Genomic DNA, 18,130 nt, shown 5'->3' with positions numbered 1-18,130 from the left:
ATTATATTAAATTATCAAAAAGTTCTTCTCTGTTGTACATATTATGCGCATATATCAATTAGTACCACACAACTATATAATTTGACATCTGTTATTATAATTGTTATTCTGGTTATTCATCAGAATTCATAACTCATTTAAAAATTAAAATATCGTAAAAACCAACGAGAGAACACAGATAATGTTCTTACCTAAAAGTTTGGTGAATGGTGATTATTGGTCAATTCACTCTAAACTCAAAACTAACAGCATACTATTGAAACTAAAAAATTGTCCATGTAGTACCTATGTATGTAAGACGGAAACAACACGTCATGCTTGTGCGACATCCTCTTGATGCTATTATAATCAAAAAATAATTAAACTTATCATTTTTTTAAAACTTTTTTTAAGAGTTAGATTTATTATATTTTTATTTTATTTCTGATAATGTTAACTGAATTATTTGAATTTAATATTGAATTGATAAATGATAATAATAATAATAATAATATAAATACAAAATATTTTATTAGAATAAGGATTGAAATAATTTTATGATCAAATTTCCAAAATATTGTTTTATAATTTCATTAATGTTGTTATATTATTGGTATATTCAAAATGTAATTTAAAAAATTCATATTTAAAGACATAATGATAATATATTCAGAATATTATTTTATTATATAATTAATGATGTCATATTATAAATATATTCAAAATATCATTCGAACAATTCATATTTAATAGTAAAATGATAACACTTTATGAATATAATTTTATAATTTCATTTATGATATCATAATTATAATATATTCATAATTTTATTTTATGAAATATTTATTTGAAATTGTATTAATATTATTTTCATAATACCTAATATATAACCCTATATATTAATACCTAATATATATACCTATATTATAATTACAGAATTGCTATCTGGGTTACACAATACTTTAGATAATATTCTATAAACTGTGATGTAAACACACCATGGAAACATCATAATTTAATATAGTATTAGTGCCTACAACTACTCACGACTGTGTGGGTGGGCAAACAGAATATGACATATTATTATTTACATAACAAAACACTTACATTTCCAAACAATGGCTAAACTATACAGTATAGTTGTGGTGACCAGATATTTCAAAAAAAAAAGTACACAGCCTGTAGGTTTTACAGTATAACATATTATTATGTTATATATAAATATAAAATACAATACAAATTAAACAACCTTTATTCATTTTGAAACATAACTGACATAACATATCATAAATTTGTAATCTTACTATTAGTTAAAAAATGTAGACACATATTTATTATTCGACTTTAATTATATGACTTCACTTTTGTAACAAAACAATTTAAAAATTAATTAACATTTAATAAAGAAAACATTCAAAAACTTTTTTACATAATATAATCTATTTACCCAAACATTTGACTTACCTACTAAATAAAAAATACAATTTAATATAATTAACACCTAACTTATAAAAGGAACAAATATCAATATCAATATTTTTAAGAACCATGTGTTTCTATTTCTAATTTCCATTTGCAAGTTTTACATTATTTAAAATAAGTACTTTTTGGTGTACGTCAGCAATTTATTAAGGACAATAGGACATGTCTTCAAAAATAAGTACTGTTCTTATAAAATAAGTACATCGGGTCGCGTATTACCAGGGGTACGACACTCTGTGTATTGGCAAAATCGGGTGACTGTGGCCTTGAACACGGTCTCCGGGAGGGCGTGGCATACGTTATCAATTAAATATATCATATCAATATCACCGCTGAACATTGATTACCACAAAACGATATTTGTAGTTTGTATAGTACATAGAGTAATATAGAGAGGCCGTTTCCACTGAATAGTGATGCGGAAACTGTGGATAATTCACAGTGTCACCACCAATAAAATACAAAAAATTGTACTTGTCATTATGTATCATAATTCAAGCCATACCATAATTTTACTATGTGTTTACAATATTACAATAATTATGAATTTATATTCACAATATTAAGGTGAAACAAAATAGGTCAGGAATATTTTAAAATCCTATATGCTCTCAACTCATTAAAAAACACTTACTCCAACGGCCCAGATGACGTATCTGCTCAAAATTGTCGTTTTTCTATTGCATTTTCAATTTATTTACTATCCAGGCGTGTTAGTAATAAGTTTGTTCACCATGTAATAATTGTATTACATACTATTGTGTTTTTATAGAGATGTATTTTCTATATATTCTGTTTTACTGTGTGTTACTGTGTTATAAATATTTACTGCCTACTAATATATTAAATTTCAAATGTACCTAATCATAAAATAGCCGATTGTCGTTTATAAATAAATACAAATACAAAATATTTAAATTATAAAATATTTATTAACTTTTTTAACCATACTTATATAAATAATACAATGTGTTTATTACATTAAAAGAACATGTTACCATCACGTCCTCTTATTACAAAGAAGGTTATTGTCCTTTAAAAATCGTGAGTTTGTTATACCACATTCTAAGTGATGGTGTTTCATTATGGTTTTTTAAAGTGTAATCAATTTTTAAATTAATATAGGTTGATGAAATTGATTTTATTAATAAAGTTATGTGATCAGTTAATGGACTTTTTGTTTCATGACTATGAGTTTGTAATGATGAAAATAAGTTTGAGTTGTATAAAAAATTGGTTAAGACTTCTGACTAAATTTGTAATTTATTGACTGCTTTAATCCTATAGCTGTATTTCTTTAATACTTGTTCAGTTTTGAAACAAATATTTATGACACTGTCACTTGGGTAAATTAAACCACCTCTATCACCAACCTTATTTTTTAAATTAATAAAAGAGTTTAAAAAACATACTTTATCAGTAGCACACAATGCATATTTGCAGGTATTATATTTAAGTGTGTTGGTAAGTTTATGAACTACAAATCCAGCAACATAAATAATAACTTCTTTTGAAAAACAACTAAAAGAATAATCACTTTGAGTCACAATATAGTCATGATCCATTATAAATGAATTTATATTTTGTAAATTTTCTTCCTCCACAATTTTATCTGAATTTATATTTGTTGAATTATTATTTAATACTGCGACTGGATCCGAACTAGAATAGTGTAGAATATCAATGTCTTCTAAGGGAATGCAATTGCCAGTATTAAATTGTTTCATGTCAGTGGTTCGTATAACTAATTTTCTATAGGCAGAGCGAAACTGTCTTACCGTTGGGTTATTGTTGAACCCACCATGGGAACGAATACTACAGAAAAATAACTCTAAGTGATCCTGACTTAATTTATAAGCTTTAATATGTGATAGTGTATTAGATTCAATTAATGTTGAGTATAATTGGAATAAACTATTTAAAGAAACAATGAAACCAATAAAACCAGTTTTACGTTTAGATTGAAATACAGGTATAAAATTATTATCACTCTCTAGGATTTTAAGACCTTTGATATAAGTACAGAAATGATTTGTAAACAATTTAATTTCTTCAATATTTTCATTGCAAAGAGCTTTTTTGGATTCAATGCAATTGATAGATCTACTATTTAATATATCAAACGCCTTATTAAACAACTCAATAAATGAAATTGTCGCACCTGCATTTCTAAACTGATGGAGTTTAAGAGTATCTTTACAAAATTTAAGCGCGTCTGCCACTGATTGACTTAGTAGTTGAGTAGCAAGTTTTACTTTCATTTTCTGTTTAAAAAATAGTATATGGTTTTTTCTTAATTTGTTAGCTAGATGACATCCTTCCTGCTCCTGTAAAAAACATAAGCGTTGAACATATTCAAAATTAATTTCATTATTTTCATAATCCAATAATATTTTCTTTTCACCAAATGCGTTGCGGACCAAATTGACCATATGTGCTGGGTCAAATATTGCTACAATTTTCAAATCATCATATTCGGAAGCAAATGAAGTATTTAATGCATCAACTGTAAAGTTACAACCTAAAAGCTTAGCAGCAGTTATATTAGTGGAACAGCCATCAAATGTTAAACTAATAATGTTGACACCAGTGTTAGACAAGACATGCAGTGCATGACGAACAAGCTCTACTTTTTGTGCACTGTTCAAACTATGTGCTAAAAAGTAACCAATTGGCAATTTCCAATTTTCGTTAATAGAAACAACTAGAAAAACTAAACATTCTTTAGCTACTGCTAAACTGTCATTATCTATTCCACTTCCCATGTCTACTCGACCACAATATTTACCAGTACTTCTATCATATTCTAGATGTTGACGTATAGCCATTTCATCCATTATTAATGCGCAGAACACAGGATCTGATGAATTCCTCACTTTCAGTTCTAAAAGTTTCAACGATTCCATAGTGAACCCTGGCTCAGCATTGAAATGACTATACCATTTGCTAAGCGTGCGTGGATGTGGTAATATTGTATTAAATTGATCTCTGACATATTCATAAGCTTTTCCAGAAAAAAAGTGCAAAGACAAAGCAAATTGCCGAACAGCAGGACTATACTTTTTGGGAATTTTTTTTCCCAAATTTTTTTTTGTCCAATTAGTAACAAGATCTTTGTGCTTACCAAAAGATTCTAAAAGTGAAACACTTGTCTCTTCATCAACAAGATTTTGATTTTTGATGTCATTAATTATGGTCTGCATATTGGCAATTCTTTTATTTTTTCGTCGTATGGTTTGTTGTAAACCCTTTAATTTCTTGTTTTTTATAACTATCTCTTTGGAGAGTTGTCGAATGCTACGTTTCAAACATGTACGACGTGGTGTGTCCTCAATAGCGATCTCACTGGCAGCCATTAATGCAGCTTCAGATTTGTTCTAAATAAAATTAATAATAGTAATAACAGTAATAATAATAATTTAGACATATATCACCATAATATTTTCATCAAGTTTGTCAGAATCAAATTAAGATGTTGTTATTATGTTAATAATATAATATAATATTATTATATTATGTTATTATGTTGATGGCTCATTCATTGAAAGTATTTCTTCGACTTCTAAATTTTGTATAGGCAACTTAAAAAATTAAAATATATTTTAATATTATAAAATACATAGTAGGGAAATATATAAATATCAAATTTAAATATTATCATTACCGAAACATTTTTAATTTGCATATTAAATGAACTAGATGGTACATCCAAAGGGAACACACCTAATTCTACATCATTTATTGAAGATACCTAGAAAAGAAATAACAATTTTAAAGTTGAGGGTAGAATACATAAATGTTAAGTACAGTCATATTATTATTACAATAATTAACAATTCACATAAATTAATACTAAAATAATTATTTACCTTAACAAGAGTTTTATCAAAATGTAAAATATCATTTTTTTTTATTCTTTGAGGTACTGGTACAGTTTTAGTGCTTTCAGTAAACGATTGTTTTGCCTAAGAAAAATATTTTTATAATTATGTTAGCCATATAAAAAAATATTAATGCAATAGTTATTGTAAACTTACATATTTTATTCGATCAACAACAATTGATGGAAATACATGTTTGTATAGTAACTTTCTATGTTGTTTCATAAAAAAACATGATTTCTCAAAATGTAATGAACAAATTACGCTATATTTAGTCACGTCTTTTGGATTTAGATAGTTTTCTACTAAAAAATTATCCCATTTTACTCTAATATTATCTTTAGTAGGAAACCTGAAACAAACATTACACTAAATTTTCAAACGTCTAGATATATATATATATATATATATTATATACATTTAAAATCTTAATCATACCTGTGAAAAGATATATTAGCAGATTTAGAATTTTGATTCTCTGTTCTTCCACATACAAAACAACTAGGCATTATGAGAATTACTATTTACTACTATAAAACACGTTTAGGCAAACATTTAAAACGTAGTTTTTTATATTATTATTTATATAACGTAGTCATAAATCGTAATTCGTAATCTTTAACGGATGCAAAATGCAATATTGCATTGTCCCATAGAGTAATACTGTATGATAACATTACTGATAACATTTAACAAGCGGTACGTTTTACAATTTTTTTATCAATAACGAAGGCCCTGCTAAATATCCACGTATTGCGCATCAATTAGTTAACATCGGCAATATACCCAACGACCTCTCTATATTACTCTATGGTATAGTACACGAAGACTCCCGGGTTTTGGTGCCTTGCGGCTACAACCGCGGACCTCACATTAGCGCTGTGCGCTAGTCGAGAGCCGCGGAGGTTCACGGACGGCGCAAGGTGGTTTTACCCACGCAATACGTCGGCCGCGCGTCGTCTGTGGACCACGAGCACCGGGCGCACACCCGTTCCCACCGGAGTCGGGAGAGAGTGCGCCCGTACCGTCGGCTAAGGCGTGCACGTGCCCTTCGCCACCCTGGTCGGGTCGCAAGCTATCCTCATTGCTTCCCGTTTTTGGTCACGGGCAACCTCCGGTGCATATAGCCCCACCGGTAGGCTGGGTGGGCGCTAAGGAGATGCTCACTCGGCAGCCTTCCCCTAGACCGAGCTTGGTCTTTTAACCACATAGTTAGCTCCCGCTAACAGCCACTCCGAAACCAATCCGCCGTCGACCGCGCCACGGCCGAGGTCGGTGCGCGACCGCCGTGTGAGGGCGCGGCGTCGATTGCTCGGCGCCGCGGGGCTCCCCCACATCCCGAAGTACCATTCTCGCTCCCGTTAGGAAAGCACATCAATGGTGGGATGTTCGGGCCGAGCTTCGTTGGCTTGAGGCCTCAGCTGTGATCCTGCCAAGATTAATGATCGTGTATCACGGGCTCATGGTTGGCCCTCACCAGCGGCGGTCGCCGCCGGCACGGTGGCCGTGACCCCCGAGTTAGAGGCTCGGTAGCCTATACCACGCCTCCCCGAGGCATCACCGGGGTGATCGACTCGCTCTTCACGGGGTCGCAGTCAGAACCCCCAACACCCTAGTCCCCGAGGGTTTCGGTGTGTCCGCGTCCCAGACGCCGGCCCCGTCTGGCCAGTTCCCTTTTAGTCGCCTCTTACGACAAGCAGGGAATACTGATGCTGAATTCTGAACGGCCCCAGCAACAGGGCCGTACCTCGCGTCCCTGACGCATGTGCTAGGCCCTACCGGAGCGCACATGAGCGTGCTCCCCGTTTCTGCCGCTTTCTCCGTCCTTTGCACATTCGGAGCACCCCATGTCTTTAGCCTACCACTGATGGTGATGCCTCACGATCGTGGTGGCTGCACTCCGGTGCTGCGGTTGGTCCGCTGTCATCTATCTGTTCTGTCTTTAAGGCTGTTCTTTGCGAATTTTCTAAGTGCTTCGTATAGTCTACGTGATCGGAGGAAGACTCCGTCTTCGGGGGGCCATACTTCGCCATCCCTCGCCAGTGCGTCTTTGAGTACGTTCCTTTGCTCTTCCGTGCGCCTGCACCTCAAGAGCACATGGGCTACTGTCTCCGAACCCCCGAGGGCGCACTCGCATGTTGGAGAGTCGACCAATTTAAAACTGTGGAGTTTACCCCGGAAGTCGCCATGTCCCGTTAGCATCTGCGTGGTGTAGTAGTCCATCTCCATTGGGAGTTGGTACCTCACAGCGACCGACGGGATCATCCGTTTTGTCCATTCGCCTTTATCCACGGACATGTATCTTACTTGCCATTTTTCCAGCAGTTCGCTTTGTTTTTCCATGAGTGTATCGTGGGTAATGAGCCCAAGTTTCGCTCTTCTTTTGTATACGTGCTCGATAATCTTTAGATCTAGCGGCAGTTCGCCTGCTACCACCGCAAGGCAGTTTGTTGAGGCAGTATTGTACGCTCCTGTAATTGCTCTGAGTGGGTCCCGTTGCATCGAGCCCAGCTTCTTTTTGCATTTTTCGAGAGTGACGCCTTCCCACCAGACTTCCGCAGCGTACGTAATTCTGGGCAGGAAGACGCCCTCATATATAATCCTGGCCGTCCTTCGGCTCATGCCCCAATTTGCTGAGGTCATGCCTCTGAGCCTCTTGTAAAGGTTTTTGGATTTGTGCTCAAGATCAAAGATGTGGTCGACATATGCTTGTCTTGGGTCAAGGAGTATGCCCAGGTACTTTACTGTTCTCGTCGACTCGATTACGGCAGCTTCTTGGTCTGTGCCAAACGTAATGTGGTATGTTGGTTTTAGACCACCTTTTATAGACATGAGTTGTGTCTTTGTTGCTGAAAACTCGAGTGAGTATTTTACTGCCCAGGCCTTCATGGCATCGAGGTACTCGGTCATTCTCCTGAAAGCTGTCGGAGGTCTAGCGGCGCCTGTGAGGATAGCTATGTCGTCCGCGTATGTTACGACATGCTGAGTGTTCTGGTCGGGTGGTGGCCCAATGTCCGACATGGCAACCTTCCACAGGGTCGGTCCCAGTTGCGACCCTTGGGGACACCCTCTCGTCAGCTTTTTGACTTTGGTTATGTGCTCCATTTCTAACTTGGCGTGCCTGTTAGTAAGGTAGCTTTTAATCATCTTGACACTCCTGGTCGATGCGCCTAGGGCATGGAGTCTTTCTAGAATCGGAGACCACTTGACGTTGTCAAACGCCCCGGTGATATCTAGAAAGACGCCAAACACATGCCTGCAGTGTGACTCGTTTGCCCAGCTATACAAAGAGTTCAACGCTGTAATCGTGGAACGACCCTTTACAAATCCATGCTGGTTGCCAATCGTATTAAGCGAGGTCTCAGTCTCTAGCCTGCTTATTATCAATGATTCCAATACCTTGCCCATAGTTGGCAAGAGGCTGATCGGCCTATACGACTTTGGACTGGACTTGTCCTTTTTTCCAGACTTCGGAATTATGACCAGTCTGGACATCTTCCAACATTCCGGGAATTTAGCTTCATCCAGGCACCTGTTCATTAGGTGGGTGAAGGGGTCTCTTATAATTGGCCATGCTTTCCTAAGCATCCCAGCAGTTATTCCATCCAATCCAGGAGCTTTGGAGGGTTTCATGCGCCATATCGCGTTTTTTACTTCGAGCTCGAAGATAGGAACATGCTATTCCAGCGGGCCATGTCGTAGGGGCTCTTCCCGATCAGGGTCCGCAGGAGCGAAGGTCTCCAGGAATACTTCCATTGTCTCGTCTATTGTTACTGTGTGCGATCCGTCAGCTCTGGTCAATGAGCTGGTAACGCTTACTGTCCGGGGACCGTTTTTGGCATATTTAAACGCTTTTCCCCAAGTGTTCGCGTTTATGTCGTCTGACATATTTCTCCAGGCTGCCATTTTCGAGCTTCGTATCTCCCGAAGATAGTCGTTTCTAAGACGGTTGTACGCTTGCCTGTCGTTTAGCCTTAGCCCTTGTCTCTTTGCCAGGTTCAACGATCTCCTCATCGAGGTGAGCCTGTCCGACCACCAGGGTTGTCTCTTAATATTCCACCGTCTACCGGCCGTTGTCGGGATAGCTTTTTTGGCAGCGGTGACTACAGCGCCCGTCAGCGTTGCCGCGTGTACATCAACGCTAGACTCTATCTGGACAGTCGGTACACTTATTGCTAGTTCATGGGAGAAGCGGTCCCAGTTCGCTTTGCTGGTGTTGAAGCGTTTGCATTCATGAGGCCTGTTATTAGTTACGTCTACGGCGTAGCTGAGTAAGCGGTGGTCGCTATCAGTGACGTCGCTTACTAGCCAGCTCGTAATGTTGTTAGCTGTGCCTAGCGTGCTGAGCGTCACATCTATGTTGGAAGAGCCCATTCCATGGCGGGAGTAGGTTTCCATATGTCCAGGTGCGTTTATTATGCTGAGATTGAAATCGTCAATCAGGTCCTCAACTATTCGGCCTCTTTGGTTATGGTCGGCGCTGTGCCATCTTGGCGAGTGGCCATTGGTGTCGGCCCCGATTATAGTCTCCATGCCGCACTCGAGAATTGCCCTAAGTTTCTCGGTGAAGGCGAGAGTATGCACGTTGTATCTAAAGTATGCTGATACTAGGACTATCGGTCTCGGGCCCTGGCCCACCCTTATGGCGGCGATGTGTGTCGAGACATGTTTTGTCAGTTCGATGACCTGGAGATCGTTGTCCATGATTATGATTACGGCGCCTGGATCTTTGGCCGCCACTGTCCTACAGTCTTCGAACCCGTACACCTTCCCTGCATGGGAGACTGGTTCCTGTATAAGGGCTATGCTTATGTTATTTTTGGCACAGTAGTCTCGTAGCTGCATAGAGGCTACTCTCTGGCCGTTTACGTTTATTTGTGCAATTTTGATCGTCATTTTTGGCCGAAGTCCGTGCGCCTAAGTAGGCTTCGGGTTGCCTGACCTTTGGCCTTACAGGCCGCGCTTGACGCCTTATGAGGGCCTTTGCAGTTTACACACTTGATCGATTCTGTTTTGCATGTGCGAGAGTCGTGTGCCCCGGCACACTGCCTGCATGTCGGCGTCGTCTGCTCACATCTTTTGGCCGTATGGCCAAACTGCTGGCAGTTGTAGCACTGCGGCAACCTACTATGTAGTCTACACCTACATCTTGTCATGCCTATGTAAAGTGACTTATTCTCAATTTTTGCAAGGACGCTTGGTGGGACTTCCATGACCCAATGGACCACGTCACTATCCCGCGGGCCAAGCTTATGGAGCGGGGCTGAATTGCCCATATCCTCGGCTGTGATGCCGAGCTCCGCATTTTGCGCTAGGAGACACTCGGTTAGCTCATCCTTTTCGATGCCACCGTCGACGTCATAGATTATGACTCGGGGCTTTCTCGGGCCTAATTCTCTGAAGTCGCTAATGCCCCTCATCACCTCCAACGTGTTATTGTCGTCCGGGATGATCACCAGGGCCCTTCCGCTTACTAAAGTCTTAGCTTTAGGGTTAACGCACTTCCCCCTAACAGCCTGCCAGACATCGGCTTTCGCTTTCGCCACCGTCGTGTCTTGCGGTATCTCAATTATAAAGCGAGATGTCGCTTTGACCTTACGACTCTTGCTGATTAGGTCCTTCTCCGCCGTCTTCTTCGACTTGGCCGGAGGTGTGCTTACTTGCAATTGCACGGCTGCCCCTGGTGCCTTAGATGTAGTCTTCGTCGCAGCCTTAGCGGCGTACGACTTTTGCGCCGCTTCTGGGCAAGGCGCAACAGTGTTGGTCTTCAACGCCTCCAGCTCGGCTTTGAGGCCGCTGGTTTCGGCTGTTTTATCGTGCAGCTTGCTTATGAAAACTGAGAGGCTCTGAGCGTGGGCGTCCTCCTTACCCTTGAGCTCGCCGTTCAGTCTGCTGTTTTCGTGGGATATTTCCCGTACAAGTGTCCTTAGTCTGTTCAACTTATTCATCATATTTTCTGCGACTTGTACACCAAGTTTCTTTTTCACCCTTTCTTGTACCACCGTCTGCTCAAGCCAGCCGAGGAGATCGCTGACTTCTCCCGGCTGCTTGGTCGCAGTTTTCAGTACTTTAGTTGTTTGGCTAACGCTAGGCGAACCCGGGGAGGGTGGGCCGCGCTTTACGCCGCCTGGATTGCCCATGTCACCACTTGTACCTTCTTTTTCTGTCATATCAACGTCTTTATCATCGTCCTGATCCCCGCCTCCCCTTAGTCTAAGGGGGACTGAGTAGCAGTGTCCGTTATCATAATTCTCCAAGTTTTCCATTTCCGAGTTCGATTGCGCATGTTCAGAGCTATTGATGACGACCTGTGTGGCGAGCTCACCCACACCTGCCGGGCCTGAGGTTTCCGAAGCCTCTGTGCCGGTACCATCTGCTGTTTTGAGTTGTGTTCTCATTATGTTAGTATTTGAGGGGGCTGCCCTCGGTAGCCCTACACCCTCTGGCCGCCGGTCGGGCTAGGCCGGCGGTTGCATGTCCGTGTCAGGGGTTAGAAGTCCGGAGTCGGCCTGCTCCGGACAGTTTGAGAGTCGCTTAGCGCCGGACAAGCGTCCGGTCGGGCGGGGTCACCACGACAAGGTGGACTCTCGTCGACCCCGTATGGTATAGTACAGTACTTAGTAATTTTACCAAGTTTGAATGTTTTAGCATTAAAATGTAAAATAAATTATTTAATCAGGGCCGGCGTTAGGGGGAGGCAAAAACGGGGCATTTGTCCAGGACCTCGTGCTTAAATATATTTTGTATAAAAATCTTGCAATAAAATAAAACAAGAATATAAGTAATATTATATTAAATATGTATAATATTTTGAAAAGCAACGTGGTGCGGTAAAATTACAAAACCTTTGTATACCTTAATATATATTTTGGAAGTTAGCTGTTTACTCGTATGATATGATATGTAAGTTGACGTATTACACATACGTTTAAAAGTAATTATTGAACAGTTGAAAATTGATAATCGCTATTTCCCTAAAGTATTTTTTAATACCATTAAACATCATAGATGTAACTAGGGTCAACATTATGGAAGAGCTTAACTCTTTAATATATTAAATTTAATTTATTTAAAAAAAAATTATTTTATTTGGGACATGTATTTTTGATAATTTTTCGTTTTTAATTACACCTATAGTCTATAAATTATAGATAACTATAGTTATTGCCTTATTGGTTAAATAAATTAAATACGTTTTGCACAGGCCCTCGCAAAAGGTAGCGCTGGCCCTGTATTTAATTAATAACTAATGAAAAAAATATTAAAATACTTTAATTAATGGCTTATGTAATAACAGGATATTGAATTTAGAATAGAATACTAGGTTTAAAGAACTATCACATTATAAATTTAGTTTGGGATAAGCTGATTTGGGATAATGGCCCATATTTGTTAGGGCATACCAGACACTTTACAACCATAATGAAAATTATTAATTACAAAAAAAAATGAATAATAAATTAATAAGTAATAATACTAATAATATATGAAAACGCTACAACTACGGATTACGGGATACAGAATATACAGCCATACAGGACAGGTGGTTAATATCCGTTTTTAAAATTTCGTAACAAAGAGGGATACACGTTGCCAACATCCTATCAGATTACGGATACGGTACAATTTTTAGAGTCCAATACTTCATACCGTAGGGATACGTAAACCCGCACAGCTGATCGACTGTCTATTCTATATTGTTCTGTGGTATTACCAAACCGACTAGAGTCCCAGCGCCGTACACAAATAAGCTGTTTTCATTGGCTTATTTGAAAAAACCGCGCAAATATTTTTATCTTTTATCATATTAACGTTATATATTTAATATTATATTTTGTTATATTTTGTCTGATTTTTAATTGTTACTTCTTACTTTATTCATAAATTAGCCTAAAGTAACAATTAAAAATATTAAATATCAGACAAAATATTATTATCTTTAATCCTATTAACGTTGATTTAAATTGATTTTAAATTACACAATGTACCTAAACTTTATAACTGAATTGAGTAAATGCTTAATGGTATTAATTAATATTTAATTCATAATATGATATACTTATGATATACTATAATTGATTCATTAATTCGTTTTAAGTTCTTACTTTATTCATAATATCATATGTACATAGTATTGTTCTATTATTATTTATTTTACAAATTATGTAGTTAGTATATTAATATTACTATCTGACAATTAGTATATTAATTTATTAGTATTTATAATATTATCATAGTAAAATGTAAGTAATAAGTAGGTATTTAATACTACACAATACACATATAAAAAATAAAATAAAATACTAAGTAGGTAGATATAATCAATAACAAGTACATTTTTTAAAAACTTAATTTGATTTATAGGTACAGTTAACAATTAGCATAAAGTAACAATTAAAAATATTAAATATCAGATAAAATATTATTAATGATTTTTCCCATGACTCGTGGCGTTCAACTGGTTTTTAGCCATATTGTAGCTAAGTTAATGAGGTCTTTTTTGGTTTGTATTTAGGCTTTGATTATTTGGTCTTTTACCAGAATTAATTCTTCTAGAGCTTCTAGTTACTAAAGTTTAGTAAGTAGGTAAATATACAATGTACCTACACTTTACAACCAAATGTTTAGTGTAATTAATTAATATCTAATCTATAATATGATGATACTATCAGGTTAGTTACTATTTTTATTAGTTTTTATTTTTTTTAAGTTGAATATAAATAAATACTATACAAAATTGATAACGTTAATATTAATTGATAACATTAATATTACATAAGTTAAAAGTTTGAACTTTTCTACTATTAATTAAGAAAATGAATTTTGATTTATTAAATGAGTATCTATATAAAATCAAAGACAATTTTGTGTGTGTAATTGATGAAAAAAAAAGTGATATAGAAACTAATGTGTATATTGTTAGGGCAAATAATATTGACGATAATGAATCTGCAAAAAAGTTTATACATTTGTTCACAGCAGTCACTAATACATCATATATATTTAATTTTGAATTTCAAAATCCAACCAAGTAATATAATATTTAAACGCAATTATTTGTAAGATATTATATTTAAAAACAATACTTTTACATTGTGTAGGGTAATTTTTCATAAGTATTATATCTGTCACCATACTTCAAAAAAAAAAAGTACTAACCAAATTACTGAACGTAATACTGGTTGTTTATCTTCGATTGATATTTTGTTAAAAAAAAATAACAAAAACACTAGAAAAAATAATGATTATTTAAAATATTCGCCTCCACTAAATGCTTCGATCAAAATTGTATGGACTCATAATCATGCCATTGACTCATGTGATGCTTTAAAATTTTTAAGAACAAAAGGTGAAGTAAGAATATTTTATAATTTATAAATTACTTTTACCTGAGTCAGAAGTTGTTTTATTCAAAACATATTTTATACTGTTTAAGAAAATCAAATTAAATGTTTGATATCGGTTCTCATACTAACTACAGAATATGAAAAAGTATAACCTCCAAATATAATATATTTTCATGTTTATTAATTGCTTATGATAAATTAAACTAAGTTATTTTAAATGGGCTACTGTTTAAATTAATTAATAGTTAGAATTAAAAATAAACTCTATTCTTGGTTAAAAACAAACATACAATAAAGGTAAAATATGTATTTTCATTTAACATTTTAATATAAGTATTATATTTTTTAATTTTAAATGCAATTACCTACTTCAGCTCACATGTTAATTTACAATCATATTTTATACTTATACTAGCCCCCCGTGCTAGCTGGGGGAGACCCCCAGACCCCCTTGGTAGGTGAAAAGTGGGTACCGATGGTGGACGTAGAGTCGTTGGAATTATTAAAATCATTGCTGTACTCGCTGGTCAATCAATAATCAAAAGTCGTAGCAGGTGATAACGATTTATGATAAGGCGTGGAGGTATCGTTTCGAAAGCGGCAAATTTGAAATTCCAGTTTAACAGTCGATACGGTCCAGTCTTGTGCTGTTATGAATGTCGAAACGAAAAGCGTAAAGCCGAAAGCCGTATTTAAATGTCTAGCAAGTCAGTCACGTCAAGTGAATACCGATTTCGAAGACTATATGGTTAGAATTATGTACATAGCGCCTGTAACGTCGCACTACGTCCTACCATACTGCTAGACGATATGAGTAGGTAATACGATTGACGTCGCGATATGTGGATTAATGATAAAGGGTTTTTGATGAGGCCCACCGGTGAGGTGGTAATCCATCGAAAGCGACAATATTTGAAAACCGTGTTCGAGCATCTATCGATTCGTTAGGGAGTTGGTAATCAAAAGTAGACCTTTTAGTGGGCCCCGCATGAAACGTTCAAAACTGTAAGGTTTAATGCTATATCATATACAATATCTCAATACCATAATTAGTCAATTAATCAGCCACACCGTCACAATACAAATTAAAGGATAAATGTTAAAAAGTACCAATAAAAACGAAATGAAACCGACAGACGAATGCGAATACATTGCAATGTCTGATGTGTTTTGGCAGAGAATAAATTAAGAATAATTGTTATTGTCATTGCTCACCAAATGAGTGCACTATAAAATCCTGTACACATGCCATAGTAATATACCCCCAAACCCCCTTGGTCGGTGAAAAGTGGGTATCGATGGTGGAGACAGAGTCGTTGGAATTATTAAAATCTTTACTGTACTCGATGGTCAATACTCAAAAGTCGTAGCAGGTGATAACGATTTCTGATAAGGCGTAGAGGTATCGTTTCGAAAGCGGCAAATTTGAAATTCCAGTTTAACAGTCGATACGGTCCAGTCTTGTGCTGTTATGAATGTCGAAACGAAAAGCGTAAAGCCGAATGCCGTATTTAAATGTCTAGCAAGTCAGTCACGTCAAGTGAATGCCGATTTCGAAGACTATATGGTTAGAATTATGTACATAGCGCCTGTAATGTTGCACTACCATAATGGTAGACGATATGAGTAGGTAATACGATTGACGTCGCGATATGTGGATTTATAATAAAGGGTTTTTGTGGTGGTAATCCATCGAAGACGGCAATATTCGAAAACCGTGTTCGAGCGTCTATCAATTCGTATTAGAGAGTCGGTAATCAAAAGTCGACCTTTAGTGTGCCCCACATGAAACGTAAAATATAATATCATATACAATATCTCAATATCATAATTAATCAATTAATCAGCCACACTTTCATTTTTGTCGAGTGCACTAAAACAATACAAATTAAAGGATAAATGTTAAAAATTACTTATAACAATGAAATGAAACCGACGGACTACTTGTGTTGGTAAGGATGAACGTAAAAACGTCCGACGTGCCAATGACATTAAGTGAATTACACACATACCTAAACAATACCTACATCATCAAGAGTGTATAGTGTATAGGTACATGATAAATACCCACGCGTGGAAACGCCATCGACACCGTCAATGTTATGTGAGGGGCTGAAGGCCTCCCAATTTTTTTACTCTAATTGCGCCTATGGGGTATGTTTGTATGTGCAATACAATTGAAGTACGGTTAGGTTAAAATACAGATATAAGATGAGTTGATGAGTTTGTACATTCATATTTATAAAATATAAGCACTCTATAAAAGTAAGTGTCAGTTCGTGTTCTACAGCCGACAGTACAACACGTGTGCTCTGCGATAACGTTTTATAGCTCTCGATAGCACATACCTACTCCACATCGGGCGTTCCAGGTAATATGATTCTGTAACAATTTTATCACCACACATAACGCGCCTACTATTCATAGTTAACATGAATAGACGGACCTCGGGCCTTTCGCCCAAAACCAAAACAAATACCTCTGCACCATCTAAACTTTCCGCCGCTAACATATCAATTAAAAAAATTGCAATGCCTACACAAAAAAATGTCAATTCTTCATCCACAAAATCAGTCATGATATCGTACGACAAAAGTATGCAATTGTCTAACTCGTCTATCAACCATTCTCCACCCGACTCGCCGTCCAAGAATCAACACCCGACCACTCACGTCCGCTCCACAAATAACACACCAGTCTCCGCCGCTATCGCAAACCAATTATCCCACACTAATGACTCACAAACGGCAATCGCACACGCGATTAAATCTATACCTACACACACAAATACCAGCATGAACTTCGCATCTGTGACTGCTATGGAAAACACTCCGAGCAGAGAACAAGCGATAGTGTTCAATTCTATCGATGGAATACCGCAAATTGAGTACATAACCGCCATCGGAAAAATAGTCAAACCTATCAACATAATCTTCGTTTCGCGTATTTCAAACCAACGCTTCTGTATATTTTTATCTAGTAAACAAGTTCTCGACAGTCTAATGCAACAAACCCAGTCTATTATAATAAATGATCAATTAATTCAAATACGCAGACTGGTTAACCCGACCAAACGCGTTGTTATATCTAACGTATGCCCGTCAATCTCTAACCGAGCAATATTGGACGCATTAAAACAAATAAATATAAATCCCACATCGCAAATTAATCACCTAAAGCCGGTATCAACATGGAAGGATACGGGCATATCATGAGCTTTCGCAGGCAAATGTACATTAACCATGAAGACATCCCCAAACTTCCCAGCTCTATGCTAATCACCCAAAAAGATAATCAATTTAGAATTTTTTTCACGGACGACACTGATTAACATGTTTTCTATGCAAAGGGACTGGGCACACATCCAATAACTGTAAAAAAAATCCCGAAAAAAATCCTACAATTGAACCAATAATCAACACAAATGCAACCTACGATCTC

General features: G+C 36.9%; 1 protein-coding gene across 1 annotated transcript; it reads right to left on the bottom strand.

Annotated features, from left to right (window-relative positions):
* Positions 1 to 4,982: 4,982 nt before the first annotated feature.
* On the bottom strand, positions 4,983 to 5,885 carry LOC149063171 (THAP domain-containing protein 1-like). Its single transcript, XM_089215549.1, has 5 exons — positions 5,781 to 5,885; positions 5,499 to 5,694; positions 5,331 to 5,426; positions 5,126 to 5,212; positions 4,983 to 5,042 (listed from the first exon to the last, which is right to left on the bottom strand). The coding sequence occupies exons 1-5, from the start codon at positions 5,849 to 5,851 to the stop codon at positions 4,983 to 4,985; spliced, it is 510 nt and encodes a 169-aa protein (XP_089071675.1). The 5' UTR covers positions 5,852 to 5,885.
* Positions 5,886 to 18,130: the final 12,245 nt, after the last annotated feature.

The sequence above is a fragment of the Diuraphis noxia genome, unplaced genomic scaffold (assembly GCF_037042655.1).
Source record: "Diuraphis noxia isolate RWA-SAM2 unplaced genomic scaffold, SU_Dnox_SAM2 contig0001, whole genome shotgun sequence".
NCBI classification, from domain to species: domain Eukaryota; kingdom Metazoa; phylum Arthropoda; class Insecta; order Hemiptera; family Aphididae; genus Diuraphis; species Diuraphis noxia.
This window is presented reverse-complemented; position numbering and strand designations above follow the sequence as displayed.